Source organism: Periplaneta americana, chromosome 17 (genome assembly GCF_040183065.1).
Source record: "Periplaneta americana isolate PAMFEO1 chromosome 17, P.americana_PAMFEO1_priV1, whole genome shotgun sequence".
NCBI lineage: Eukaryota > Metazoa > Arthropoda > Insecta > Blattodea > Blattidae > Periplaneta > Periplaneta americana.
In genome coordinates, this window is record NC_091133.1 from 4,303,617 (window position 1) to 4,319,854 (window position 16,238).

At 34.9% G+C, this 16,238-nt stretch overlaps 1 protein-coding gene across 1 annotated transcript in view; it reads right to left on the reverse strand.

Annotated features, from left to right (window-relative positions):
• Window positions 1-16,238, reverse strand: part of LOC138693378 (zinc finger protein 721-like) — a 92,126-nt gene that overhangs the window by 20,636 nt on the left and 55,252 nt on the right. The window contains exons 7-9 of the mRNA XM_069817300.1: window positions 12,324-12,421; window positions 10,906-11,043; window positions 4,862-4,935 (exon numbers count right to left, since the gene is read on the reverse strand). Coding sequence (XP_069673401.1) covers window positions 4,862-4,935; window positions 10,906-11,043; window positions 12,324-12,421 — 310 coding nt within the window. The remainder of the gene's footprint in view (window positions 1-4,861; window positions 4,936-10,905; window positions 11,044-12,323; window positions 12,422-16,238) is intronic.

A 16,238-nucleotide genomic window follows, 5' to 3' on the forward strand; every position in this document is an offset into this window, starting at 1 on the left:
TCTTCCAATGTAGTTTCAACAAAACACAATTTTTATTGTCTGTTACCATAACAATAGGTTACAAACATTTCTTTCAAGTGCTGAAAAGTGAATCTTCTTCTATTGTCTCTGAGGATAGATTTATACTGACTAAAAGAGCGTTCGACGTCACAAGAAGTAACTGGTACATAATTCAATTTCACAATGTCTGCTGGGGATAAGTCCAAGTTAATCTTCACTGTTGATTCACCACTCATCACAGCAACAACCTTTTGTAGTTCTTCATATCCAGGGTTTTTTGAAAGTACAGTGTCCACCTTAGCTCTTACTGCATCTGCAACTTTACCTCTACCACGATTCAGTTGTTCCACAGTACTATTTATAATTTCAAAACTTTCAGATAGTGAAAGGTGCCTATTTTGGAGACTTTTGAGCGTTTTTATGATGCATGAAAATGTATGCTGAATGTGAGCTAAGTCATTCTTCACACTTATGTCACAGGTAACTGTTTTCGCAGTATCAATTGAGACTGCATCTTCAGAGTCCAATGCAAGGAGAACATTGTTAATAGAGTCTATATGTTCGGCATAATATTCAACTGCTTCTAGCCATGTACCCCATCTAGTTAAAATTGGCTTTGGTGGCAATGGAATTTCAGGGTACATTTCTTTCAACACGTTAACTCTACTGGGAGCTTTGAGAAATACTTTTTTCACTGATGAAATCAACAAATCTACTTTAGGGAAATTGTCTCTGACCACTTCTGCCACACGATGAAATGCATGCGCCACACAAGTAAAATGAGTCAATTTAGGATATACAACAGATAATGCTTGTCCAGCTTTGACCATATAAGGGGCAGCATCGCTAATAAAGAATAACACATTATCGTACATAATACCCTTTGGCCACAGGATACCCATAGCTTCGTTGAACAGTTTAACTATAGTTTTGTTATTGCACTTTTCTAGAACATCACAATGTAAAAGAATTCGTTCAGAATATTGTTCACTTAACAAACCGATAACTACATTACCAACAAGTCTACCTTCTTTGTCGGGAGTCTCATCAATGGAAACCCAAATTGAACTATCTTTAATTTCATCTCTTATCTTCTGTATTGTCTCATCGTAGATGGATGGAGCATACGTCTTCCTAAGTGTTGACTCATCCGGGATTGTATGTTGAGTATATTTTTCAAGGAATTCCCTGAAGACCTTATTCTTTAGTTTGTAGAGAGGAATATCAGCAGAGATGAGAGAACGGCACAGGTCGATGTTAAACTCAGATCTTACATTCGATGTTGTTGGTTGTGTTAAAAACAATTGTCTCTGCTTGGAATTTAGTTGTTTGTTGGCCTGATGTTTACTAGTTGTAATGTGTTGTTGCACCAGGAACTTTTGTGTAGATGATACTGCACACTGACACAAATTACAAAATAATATTTTATTGTCAGTTGATAAACCATCTTCTTTAAATTCTGAAATGTAACTTGTTAGTTTTGATTTTAAATTGACTGAATGACGTACTTTTGGCATATTTACCGTCTTTATAGTATGATTTACAAAACTGAACCTATGTGTACTCTGACTGGCATTTAACTGTTGAGCTGCACAACTGAAGTCTGTTAAAAATTTTAAATTAAATTAATACAGTTTTGTAACTTACTTTCCCATTGTTGATAGGACTGCTAATTTTCAAATAACTCTGATGTTAAAGGGATTACTGAACATGTGTTTAAATCTCTATTGTTGAAATGTATTTTTAAAAGTTAATGGAATTTTGTTTTGTTTTATTGTTAAACCTAATATAATATGGACTGTTTTATATGAAATATGGAAAATATATGGAAATTAACGAAAATATGTACTAAACTCTAAAATATGGAAAAATATGGAAAATAAAAGTAGGATTTTTCAACCCTACACATTGTGAAACATAAAGATAATGCAAAATATAAATTATATTAGCTTTATAAGTAAATATGTATTTACATATAAATCCTTTCCCTGGTCATTATTATTTTTTCAACAAATACTCAAAAGTACTTACAGATCACACATGTCGAGAAGGTAGACCCTATTAGTTTCTCCTAAGCAATGAAGTGAAGTATTTACACAATAAATAACTTCTTTTAACAAGAAAATGGTTTACAAACAATTAACTTTTCCTATTTCTCTTTTTGTTCTTAAAATCCCTTTCCTTTGCGATTTGTTTATATATGTACTTTTATATTAAATAATTGAATAATTAGCCCTATTACATAGCCAGAAAATTAGTAACGCAAGTTATTGTAATAATTGCTGCCTTTATTCGCTGCATGTGCATGTACATCCCTGATGTCTAAGTTATGACGCTATCTAGTGGATGCGCTATGTGCTCGTGATCAAGGTCGAGCTCTTCTACCATGATTGGGAGCTAATATCGTCTCATCCCTGGTCTACAATGTAGTCAACCTTAAGAAGCGTGTGTGGAGTAGGCATCAGAGGTGCGCTCTTCACACCATGATTTGTGAATTGGCTTTTTATTAGCGTAAAACTATTCTTTATTGTAGTTTTGATTAATTTATTTGAAATGTTAACTGGCGTTTGTAAATGAACTTTGCTATGCTTGTTTTGTAAAATATTATTGCCCAACACCTGTAGTCAGATATAAACACACAAAAACAAATATATAAACAGGAAAGTCTAAGTATTTAATAATAATTAAATTCATTTTTGTATGAGGTATAGAACTATTATCAAGAGTGCCAGCTACAAACACTTGAACAAAATTGGAATTATTTTCTCACCCTTCTTTCAAGTGTGCAGTCTTTAGGAAGAACTACATCAGAGTCATTTACAGTGATGTCCAGCCCTGTCTTATAAACCAAGGTTGTCATCCCATTCTCTCACGTGCTGTTCTTCAATTTCATTCCATCACACCACGCGTTCAAACTTTACCTCCCCTGATATCCCTCTCATACCTGCAGTCTTATGCCAGACGTCATAGGGAAGTACAAGTTTAATACAGTGCATCACTCGACCTTATGCTAAATAGTAAAGATCATTGAAGGCAGCATTACAATATCCTCAATTACTTCAGTTTTTACTTTTTATTTTAAATAATAATATAACAATTTGTTATAGGAATATCATCAATGTTCGACAGTAGGTGTAACCAGTTTTTCCCTTCCACGAAAATTAACAAAAGTAATCTAACGTGTCGACGACAGACAATTTATGTTCAGCATTTCAAACTGTACCTGCTAACATAATATTACTGATATAGAGAATGTTATATCTAAAAACAAGAAGAGCCACCGGCAGGTCCTTCAAGTGAGAAGAATGAACTCTTGTGATACTGTAAAGAGGGGTGACTTTGAACGCTGAGGTGACTTTGAACAGTAATTTAGCACCTTTGTAAATTAAATGCTGTACCCAATTGCGATAAAACTGTTTAAGTTGTCAATAAACTAGTTCAGTTCTTTCGCAATTGGGTACTGCATTTAATTTAGAAAGGCGCTAAATTACTGTTCAAAGTCACCTCGGCATTCAGTCACCCCACTTTACGGTATATGAAAATGTGTTTCAACTTTGTAAGTAGACATTGCAATTGCAACGAAGAATTAATGAAATAAGAGCTTAGGAAATAAGTATCTTTCTATGTTGTTCAGTTTGTGCATATTTTTCCTACGAACTTCCATATGGTTCTTTCTTCCAATGTTTCATGACAATATAATTCAAGTACAATTGATACTGTTTTCGCCTAGAAGAAAATGCTGTATTATTTAACGACAAGTAGTGTTAATTTATAAGGAAATAGTCATAAAATCATAATTATATATCACAAATATTTCCAATTTTAAATAATGTTTATGTCTTGTTTGTCTTTTGTAGAATTTTTCTAAATTTCTTATACGTTTTTTATTGCTGATTATTATTGTGCATGACGCATCGCAGGTACTAATCATGTAAATTGTCTCATTTATATGACAGTGATTTCACTACACCTACAATACCTCACTTACAGGAACGCTTTCTACGTCGGTCCCTGAGAGTTGAGTAGTCGTACAGTTATATGCAGTCTTTTACAGAGAAGCACATGGCTATCCCGTAACTTCAAAATCATAAGTCTGCATCATGATTTCATCACACCACTACTGTATACTCTCTATCTGTGAGAAATATTCCAGAATAAGATAGATAATAGTTTCATTGCTAAGAACTCTGCAGTAACAACGTCACCAAAAAGTTTCTTGTGTGAGTGGGACAGTAGGGCTAGGTCTATGCAGTGGAAGGGGAAACAGTGGCCAAACACAAAGAAATCAGAACCTGGTGGAACATTGTTTAGAGCCATTGTATATATTATTGTAGTTGTAATTCCAGTGATGTGAAAGACTGATGTTCTTAACTACATTAGAATGCATGAACTAACGGATGGACGAACAAACAAACAAATAAATGAATAAATAAATAAAATAGGGAAATTAATGTTATACAATGACTTCCTAAACCAGGTGAGCAGTTCGTAGAAAAACTCTTGGAACGGACTCAAAATAGTAGTTCATTACTTCCTAGGAAATTACAAAAACTTCAATTATAAACAAACTGTTGAAATTATGTTAAAGATTTCAAGACCCTAGGATGCAATGTAAGTGTAGGCATGTCCATCTAGAATATTTTCTTGAGAATCTAGGCACTTGTATTGAAGAACATGAAGAAAGGTTTGAACAGAACTTGTGAAAAGCAGTTATCAAAAGAATGGAGTGTGGATGTGATAACTGATTATTACTGGATACTTCAATTAGACAGTTCTTCTGAAGCCGCTTCTGGATAGTCAAGAAAACAGTCACTTCAAACACAATGAACTCCCTATGTGAAGACTAGTACACAACACTCACCTTTCAGCAACAACCTCCATGCCCTCTGCCGTCACTTCCACCCCTGGCTCCTCATTGAAGTCACTCTGCTCTTCCTACAAATACAACAAAAAGATAGCTCAATTTACGTGAATAAACGCGCATCGATTTTAGTTGCCACACAACTGCATTTCAGCCTTAGGCGTAGTAGAATCTTACCTAATAAAAGACAATTCTTGGGGCATATATTTCATGGGGCACATCTTTTTCTTGTAGAACAGCTCTTTTTAACCTTTTTCAACATGTGGCACATTAAAGGTGTACCAGTAATTTAAAATGCTGTGGCACACTCATATAATCTGTTGTTAAGAGGATTTTACGAGGAAATGAGTATACTTTTTTTTAAATGGTTAATTTTGGACGCTTTATCAACATCTTAGATTATTTAGCGTCTGAATGAGATGAAGGTGATAATGCTGATGAAATTAATCTGGGGCTAATCACCGAAAGTTACCCAGCATTTGCTCATATTGGGTTGAGGGCAAACCCCGGAAAAACCTAAATCAGGTAATCTCCCCTCACCGGGAATCGAACCTGGACCACTTGCATTCTCGGCCAGATGCGCTAACCGTTACTCCAAATCTGTGGACAATGAGTATAATATAAAATAGAAATAAATGAGGTATATATACATGTATTAATATACTAAATATATTTTCAATTTTATATGAATTATTTATGAGTCTACATACTGGGAGTAGATTTACTGGCATGTAAAAGAACTCCTGCGGGACAAAATTGCGGCACATCTGGTGACGCTGATATAACCTCTGCAGTTGCAAGCATCGTTAAATAAAACATAACATTATAACATACCGGGAAATGATAATATGATGAATGATGGAAAGGCACATGGTGCAAAAGATGTTCAGAAAAGAAAAAAAATACATATTACTCACAAATGCAAATAACACAACTTTTGTATTTTTATTTAATCTCTCTGATACAAACGCAAAATTGAATGGCAGAAAATTATTACAATGCAATATCAGCGTGATAATTAACTTGTTATTTAGGAAATTTGAAAGTATACAGTATAATTACATGTGCTTCCAATGCAATTAATGCACGAAACATTTTCTTTCATAAAGCCACGTAAAATACGATATTTTATAAATTGGCACGATATTCTAATTTCATTGATCTGGCTACCCTAGATGCACGTCAGTCATTCTCTCCCCTGCTGCTCGCTCACCCAGACTGTGTTTACTGAAGGCTGAGTTAAGCCATATTCGGTATTCTTCCGCACACCAGCGGATCTTTCAAGTATGCCGTGGCAAACTGGAGGAAAATGATTGCTGTAGAATAACTATTTCACTACTGTATAATAGCAGAAATTATTTATGGACGAATAATTCAATTTCAAGTGACGAATTTGGTGGATTTTTTAAATTGTTTAACTTACGACGCTTTACCAATTGCAATGTCTATCTAATGTCATAGAGAAGTGAAGGCGATAATGCCAGCACAATGATTTCAGTGTCCAGCGCCAAAAGTTACCCAGCATTTGCTGAAATAACCCCAGAAAAAACTTCAAAAAGGAAACTCGTCCCCACCAGTATACGGACATCAGTGCATCAATTTTATAGTCAGACATCGTAATTATAACACCACATCTTTGGACAAAAATTCGTATAATTCCCCTTGTTTGTAACCTTGACTAAACTATGTCATTGTATGACTTCAAATTTTTACATTACGAGGCATATTTCAGAAAAGTTGTTCAACCATTCACTCTACTTGATAATTTGGTGTATACTCATAAGCAGGGAACGGATTTATATGGACTAAAAATATATGAAATATGTAAATATATATGTAGTTTTTTTTACCAAAATATGGAATTAAATATGGATTTTTACCAAAATATGGAATTAAATATGGACTTAAAATTATAAAAAAATGACTATGTACGTTAAATATTGGTACATTTTAATCAAACTAAACAAAAAAATATAATGGACGTACCTTATCTTCCAATGTAGTTTCAACAAAACACAATTTTTATTGTCTGTTACCATAACAATAGGTTACAAACATTTCTTTCAAGTGCTGAAAAGTGAATCTTCTTCTATTGTCTCTGAGGATAGATTTATACTGACTAAAAGAGCGTTCGACGTCACAAGAAGTAACTGGTACATAATTCAATTTCACAATGTCTGCTGGGGATAAGTCCAAGTTAATCTTCACTGTTGATTCACCACTCATCACAGCAACAACCTTTTGTAGTTCTTCATATCCAGGGTTTTTTGAAAGTACAGTGTCCACCTTAGCTCTTACTGCATCTGCAACTTTACCTCTACCACGATTCAGTTGTTCCACAGTACTATTTATAATTTCAAAACTTTCAGATAGTGAAAGGTGCCTATTTTGGAGACTTTTGAGCGTTTTTATGATGCATGAAAATGTATGCTGAATGTGAGCTAAGTCATTCTTCACACTTATGTCACAGGTAACTGTTTTCGCAGTATCAATTGAGACTGCATCTTCAGAGTCCAATGCAAGGAGAACATTGTTAATAGAGTCTATATGTTCGGCATAATATTCAACTGCTTCTAGCCATGTACCCCATCTAGTTAAAATTGGCTTTGGTGGCAATGGAATTTCAGGGTACATTTCTTTCAACACGTTAACTCTACTGGGAGCTTTGAGAAATACTTTTTTCACTGATGAAATCAACAAATCTACTTTAGGGAAATTGTCTCTGACCACTTCTGCCACACGATGAAATGCATGCGCCACACAAGTAAAATGAGTCAATTTAGGATATACAACAGATAATGCTTGTCCAGCTCTGACCATATAAGGGGCAGCATCGCTAATAAAGAATAACACATTATCGTACATAATACCCTTTGGCCACAGGATACCCATAGCTTCGTTGAACAGTTTAACTATAGTTTTGTTATTGCACTTTTCTAGAACATCACAATGTAAAAGAATTCGTTCAGAATATTGTTCACTTAACAAACCGATAACTACATTACCAACAAGTCTACCTTCTTTGTCGGGAGTCTCATCAATGGAAACCCAAATTGAACTATCTTTAATTTCATCTCTTATCTTCTGTATTGTCTCATCGTAGATGGATGGAGCATACGTCTTCCTAAGTGTTGACTCATCCGGGATTGTATGTTGAGTATATTTTTCAAGGAATTCCCTGAAGACCTTATTCTTTAGTTTGTAGAGAGGAATATCAGCAGAGATGAGAGAACGGCACAGGTCGATGTTAAACTCAGATCTTACATTCGATGTTGTTGGTTGTGTTAAAAACAATTGTCTCTGCTTGGAATTTAGTTGTTTGTTGGCCTGATGTTTACTAGTTGTAATGTGTTGTTGCACCAGGAACTTTTGTGTAGATGATACTGCACACTGACACAAATTACAAAATAATATTTTATTGTCAGTTGATAAACCATCTTCTTTAAATTCTGAAATGTAACTTGTTAGTTTTGATTTTAAATTGACTGAATGACGTACTTTTGGCATATTTACCGTCTTTACAGTATGATTTACAAAACTGAACCTATGTGTACTCTGACTGGCATTTAACTGTTGAGCTGCACAACTGAAGTCTGTTAAAAATTTTAAATTAAATTAATACAGTTTTGTAACTTACTTTCCCATTGTTGATAGGACTGCTAATTTTCAAATAACTCTGATGTTAAAGGGATTACTGAACATGTGTTTAAATCTCTATTGTTGAAATGTATTTTTAAAAGTTAATGGAATTTTGTTTTGTTTTATTGTTAAACCTAATATAATATGGACTGTTTTATATGAAATATGGAAAATATATGGAAATTAACGAAAATATGTACTAAACTCTAAAATATGGAAAAATATGGAAAATAAAAGTAGGATTTTTCAACCCTACACATTGTGAAACATAAAGATAATGCAAAATATAAATTATATTAGCTTTATAAGTAAATATGTATTTACATATAAATCCTTTCCCTGCTCATAAGAAGTACAACAAAATTCTAATTCATTGATAATTTGGTGTATACTCATAAGAAGTACAAGAAAATTCTAATTCATTATCTTTGTTTCTAGTTATTTCAAAATTGGTAAATTGATGTTTCCAATTTTACGTTTGTCTTCTACCTGTATTAAAACTAAATGCAATTCATTGACAGAATAAGAGCAAACAGTTCCATGCATTCTGTGTATCAGAACATATTGCAGAATTTGTTGTAGTTGTTGCTGTTCTTTTCTAATGCCAGGTGTTTGACAATAAAGTCATTTGACCTCTTGCAGTCCAATATTTTTCAAAAATATTATCATGATCAGCCGGTGAAGCACAGATTTTTAGGTGTTCCGAATCCATTTCTTGGTTTGAGTTGCACAATGGGCAGTTATGGGACTGATATATTCCAATTCTATGCAGGTGTTTGGCCAAACAACCATGGCCTGTTGCCACTCTAAATGCAGCTACAGACGATTTTCGTGATAAATCGGGAATTAACTGTGGATTGTGATGCAGAGAGTTCCATTTTTTCCCATGGGATTGTGTTATCAAATTTTGTTTCTTGAAGTCTAAGTATGTAGATTTAATAAATCTTTTCACAGAGATTTAGTAACAGGTCTGTAAAGTAGCAGTGCTGCCCTTCTTTGCTAAAGCATCCGCATTCTCGTTTCCCAGGATTCTACAATGGGATGGTATCCATTGGTATACAATTCTTTAATTGAGTGATATTAATTGAGAGAGCATTTTAGTTATTTCTGCTGTTTGAGAAGAAGGTGTGTGTTTAGAGATTATTGATAGAATAGCTGCTTTGGGGTCTGACAATATAACTGCATTTTTAAATTTATTGATGTGGCATAGAAGATTCCTGAGACTTTCACTTATTGCAAGGATTTCACCATCAAAACTTGTTGTTCCATATCCAAGAGATCTATAAAATGAGAAGAGACAGCACGTAACACCTGCACCGGCACCTTGTTCTCTGGAGATCAAGGATCCGTCGGTGTATAAATGAAGCCAGTTTTGTGGAGGGTACCTAATATTAATTGTCTCTAAAGACAATCGTTTCAGTATTTCAGTGTTTACTTCTGATTTCAGTATTTCTTGTGTTAAATTTAGATTATATTCTATATTTAATAGAGTTAAAGGATTTGGTTTAATTTGTAAGTTTTCTTTTAAATTCGGGATATTGATTTTCTGTTTTAATTCTTGAACAATGGATATGAAACTTTTTTGAGTTTTCAATCTATAGAGAGGACTGTATGAATGCCAATTGTTTCCTGGTAATCTGACAAGTTTTTCATATTGAATCAGTGCTTTTTCTTCTATTGTCATTTTGATGCTGTTAATATTAGTGAGAAGTCTCATAGAATCTATTGGAGTTGTTTTGATTCCACCAGTAATGAATCTGAGAGCTTGGTTTTGAACATATTCTATGTCGTTTATGAAAGGTGAAGTAATTAAAATTTCTCCGCAATATGTCAGCACTGGCTGTATAAACATTTTGTATGTAGATATTGCAGAATTTAGAACCTATTCTGGAATCCACTCAAAATCAGCTGCATATTTTATGGTAAAGTTACGAAATATCTTTTCTCTAGAGATAATATAATGTTTTACAGAGGATAAATTGCAAATACGTAAATATTTAAAAACAAGAGGTGATAAACAGATGAAGCCAGGCGATAATGTGTGCAGATAAATCTAAAGCAAAATCAATCATTTGGAAGCGGTAAGAAGTATTAAGAATTTTAGACAAAGATACAGAGAAGACGAAAAGAAGTCATATCCTTACGAACATTTTTTCAAACACGCTGTGGGAATGTGTTGCTGAGCAACAATTAAGAGTAAGGGTAACAACCAATTTCCTTTCGGTATTTAAAACATAATCTGTGATAAAATTGCAACACTAGTTCTGTGCAACTTGACATCACTTGTAAGCAAAGAGCAAAAGGCACTACAAGTACTATTGTAAAGAGGTAAAGTCCGTTACAATGAAAATACAATATAAACACTGGATGTAGAACACACAGTGCATTCCTTCTGCTGCACTCACCTCAGGTTCATGTTTCACTACAGGGAACGAAATTGGCACCGGATCTTCCTCAAATTTTATCTCAGATGCGAGATCTTGGGTCTGGTCCTCATATTCCTCCTTTATACCAGTCACATGCTGATCCCCAAGATTCCATTCCTACAGTGCAAACAGATATCTTAAATGAACAATTTATTACAGGGTGTTAGAGGACGACTTCAATTGTTATCAGCTGCACTCTATTTGTTGATATGCCTCACAACCCACAGCACGTGTTTTACATTATGACGAAAAGGGTCAGGAGTCATATGAAGATGTATATTATCTGTGAAAAAACATTTTTCAAGTGCATTTTTATAAATTACGTGTTTTTACTTGCTTATTTAATGACGGTGCAACAACTACTAGATTATTTAGCGTCGATGCGATTGGTGATATAGAGATGGTATATGGCAACATCAGGCACAGGACTCGACACATATTATGTAACATTCACATTATGGTTCGGAAAAACCTCGGAAAAATCCAAGCGTGAATCGAACCCGCACCCGAGCGGAACTCCGGATCGGCAGGCAAGCGTCTTAGCCAACTGAGCCACGCGAGTGGCTTCAATGAAGTTCTCGGAAAACAGAAACACATCATCACATAAATAATAATAATAATAATAATAATAATAATAATAATAATAATAATAATAATAATAATTTATTTATTTATTTAATCTGGCAGAACTAAGGCCAGTAGACCTACTTTTCCGCCCATCGAGACTCTAATTCTAACTGAATACACCTGGCTTACATAGTTATTACATTAATATTTAGACCGTAAAAAAGCATGAAATTAATAGTAAATAATGACTATTATACATCTTGATTACACAACTTTTAACACTGTATCACTTCGGAATATGTATTATATGACTTTCTTATGTTAAATTCTATCGTACCTGGTTTACATGTTGCGACCTGTTATGGGTCATCCTCAGAACTGGTCGTTGTTGGTCTTGGCGCCTCTTGTTTTGTTTCCTGTGAGCGTGTGTTTGTGTGGTGTAATGTGGAGTCAAAGAGTGTGTGTGTTCTGAAATTGAGTTGTGTGTTGAGAATTTCATTGAGGTGTGTTTTTGTGTGTCTGTATATATCATACTGTTCTAGTGTGTTTAGTTTCTGGCTTTTTGGTTGGATGTGTAGTATTTCCATGTCTGTGTTGATGTCTCTGTAGGTGTGGTTAGCATTTGTGGTGTGTTCTGCATATGTGGAGGTGTTTTGTAATTTTGTCATGTCTGTGATGTGTTCTTTCAAACACGTTACAAAGAAGAAGAGGATCTGCAAGACTTTTTGTTTCATGAAGTCCATTGAATATAATTTGTCGTAAGGTGAATTTATATTTATATAAATGTCGCATATACAAAACAGACAGTAATGGCTTTTAATATACAGTACCTCTAATATAGGTTTCTTCTCATCCTTATCTGTGTCGTCACTTGTGTCCAGAGCCAGTGGGTCGACCTCGAGTTCTGTCTTGATGACATCCATCGTAACTGTAAGAATTAAGAAACTGGCATCTACTTGCAGATCGTATGCAGTTGAGAAAACGCCTTTACTCGGTGTTACAAACTGTGATTTTTACGGCGAATACGGAGTACTATGTTAACATCCATATGAATATTGATATTTTCACGGAAAGTATGTGCCGCTGTAATCAGAAACCTCTTATACTGAAGTTGTAATACATATACCGTAATCGATCTAGAATTATAATATATTCAAGATTAATGCCCATGTTTACTTACAATATAATTATACACTTTGAAGAAGTATCGTTTTTCAGTGTATATCCCAAATTAAATAAGATGCAGAGACCAGATCGCGTATTCACTTATATCTAAAGAGCATTGACACTATCAAGCAGGCAGTGCATACACAAAGTATGTACCAACGAGCACAATATACATTCTGTGCTTGTTGGTATGTACTTACTGGCTTTTAAGGAACACGGAGGTTCATTGCCGCCCTCACATAAGCCCGCCATAGGTCCCTATCCTGAGAAAGATTAATCCAGTCTCTATTATCATATCCCACCTCCATTAACTCCATTTTAATATTATCTTCCCATCTACGTCTCGGTCTCACCAAAGGTCATTTTCCCTCCGGCCTCCAAACTAACACTCTGTATGCATTTCAGGATTTGCCCATACGTGCTACATGCCCTGCCCATCTCAAACGCCTGGATTTAATGTTCCTAATTATGTCAGATGAAGAATACAATGCTTGCAGTTCTGTGTTGTGCAACTTTCTCCATTCTCCTGTAACTTCATCCCTCTTAGCCTCAAACATTTTCTGAAGCACCTTATTCTCAAACACCCTTAACCTATGTTCCTCTCTCAAAGTGAGAGTCCAAGTTTCACAACCATAAAGAACAATCTGTAATATAACAGTTTTATTAATTCTAACTTTCAGATTTTTTGACAGCAGACTGGATGATAAAAGCTTCTCAACCGAATAATAACACATATTTTCCATATTTATTCTGTGTTTAATTTCCTCCCGAGTATCATTTATATTTGTTACTGTTGCTCCCAGATATTTTAATTTTTCCACCTCTTCAAAGGATAAGTTTCCAACTTTTATATTTCCATTTCGTACAATATTCTAGTCACGAGATTAATCATATACTTTATCTTTTCGGGATTTACTTCCAAACCTATCTCTTTACTTGCTTCCAGTAAAATTCCCGTGTTTTTCCTAATCGTTTGTGGATTTCCTCCTAACATATTCACGTCATCCGCATAGACAAGAAGCTGATGTCACCCATTCAATTCCAAACCTTCTCTGTTATCCTGGACTTTCCTAATGCCATACTCTAGAGCAAAGTTAAAGTAAAGGTGACAGTGCATCTCCTTGCTTTAGCCCACGGTGAATTGGAAACGCATCTGACAGAAACTGGCCTATAGGGACTCTGCTGTACGTTTCACTGAGACACATTTCAATTAATCGAACTAGTTTCTTGGGAATAAAAAATTCAATAAGAATATCATATAAAACTTCTCTCTTAACGGAGTCATATGCCTTGTTTTAAATCTATGAATAACTGATGCACTGTACCCTTATACTCCCATTTTTTCTCCATTATCAGTCGGATAAAAAATATCTGATCAATAGTTGATCTATTACGCATAAAACCCCACTGATGATCCCCAATAATTTCATCTACATATGGAGTTAATCTTCTCAAAAGAATACTGGACAACATTTTGTACCGGTACGACGTCAACAAAAGTGATTTTCCTCGAAAGTTACTATAGTTAGTCTTGTCCCCCTTCTTAAAGATAGGTACGAATATGGACTCGTTCCAATGTTCTGGTACAATTTCCTTTTCCCAAATAGCAAGTACAAGCTTATAAATTTCGTTAGATAATGCGCTTCTACCCTCTTGTATTAATTGTGCTGGAATTTGATCGATGCCTGGAGACTTAAAATTTTTCAGATTTTCTATCGCAATTTCGAGTTCAGCAAGTGTAGGTTCGGGTATAAATGGCTCAGCAGTTTGCATTTGAATTTCGTCCCGATCATTTCTATTTGGCCTATGTACATTTAGTAGTTGCCCAAAATAGTTTTTCCATCTGTTCAGGATTGAATGAGAGTCTGCAAGCAAGTCACCATTCTCATCCTTGATCACGTTTACCCTTGCCTGATATCCATTCTTGAATTCCTTTGTGCCCCTATATAAATCCCTAATGTATTTATTTTTACTATTTGTTTCTATCTCATTCAGTTTTTCCTTCAAATAATCTCTCTTTTTATTCCTAAGCATACGATTTGCTTCCCGTCTTTTATTGAAATAATTATCTCCATTCGCCTCAACTGGATCCTGCAAGAATTTCAGTTTTGCCTCTTTCCTTCTTTCTACTACCATGCAACAATCTTCATCAAACCACGGTTTATTTTTCTTAGTTTCATAGTAACTTATGCTCTGTTCAGCTGCAATATTGATATTATCCCGGATATTTTTCCCCACACTATTAACATCTAACTCTTCCTCAACTTCGTCGGAACTTCAGTGGCGGCTCCTGCATATTTCTTAAGAGGAGGAAAGAAGTTAACAGCACGAAATGCCACCTTCTTGAATGAAACGTGCTACAAATTAGCCTACATGCATACATGTAAGACCAGGTAGTGTTGGGGTTGGCCTTCCCTTCTGTATAGCAATAATCTGTTCTTGTAAACTGAGTTTCTTAAATTGTCCAAAATATATTATGTTTTCACTTCCATTCATTTTTTAATAATTGCGCAAATTAACAACTACAATGAAATTCACAACCTCGTAGCATTTTTCGAGCACATTACAGCATCACACGTGTTGGAAGAAACTAGCTACTAACTCGTAACCGGAACCGTTTTACGGAAATAGATATGGGAATGGGAAATAATCTGAGGAAAGCGAGAACACTGCACCCACCCACGTGGTCTGTGTTGCCACATGTACATTTTACAAGTTCAGTATCACATGCTTTTGAAGAATGTCAGTTTTTGAAAAGTCATACTATCATTATTGTTCAAAGCTCCCGGTGGCCGATTAATTTTTTATGATAAAAATTATGTAGTTTGGAGTACCTACTTTCAGTTTAAAATATATTTGTACAAAACTGACAACTTGGCTGTTGCCTTGTCTAGTAAATAATGAATAGAAGTGAATTTCAGGGGCCAACTACGTAGAACTACTTCCTCTTTGTTTTACATAAACCCGACTTTAACTTTAAAATATCCACGAAAGTTTCAAACCATGAATAGTAGCCTATATAAAGTGCAATGAATAATATTTTTGATTTATAATTTAAAAAAGTTTACGTGGTGTCTTTCATAGCGTTGCGTTAAAACTGTTTTTGTTGTGTCTCCTCCTAGATGTGTTACAGTCTGGTTGAATGCAGCATCGTTAGATGGCAGCGGTAGCGAGCTTGCTGCACGACCAGTCGGTTCACGACCAGTCGGTTCCCGCCCATGCGCTGATTCAGAGGAGGATCTCCTCCCTCTCCGTTCATTTACTTGCTTTAAAACTCTGCTTCTTTCTCTGGCCGCTAGTGCGCTGTTGTCTATGTGTGTTAACTGCAGTAGAGGAGGAATGGAGTGCCTTTCCTCTACACAGACAATCTCGCATCTTTCTCATAGTTTTCTACAGCACATGAGCACGCGTCGTTTAAAACTCGATAAACCGAGGTTTTCTTATGGCTGTGAACTTAAAAATTATCGAATCTTCCTCTTTATATATATAAAGGAGATTAAAATAAGTTTAATTTATAATGCTAGTATATTGATAATTTATTGATAGTAATGCTTGTACTTATAAATTTACTTGGTTTC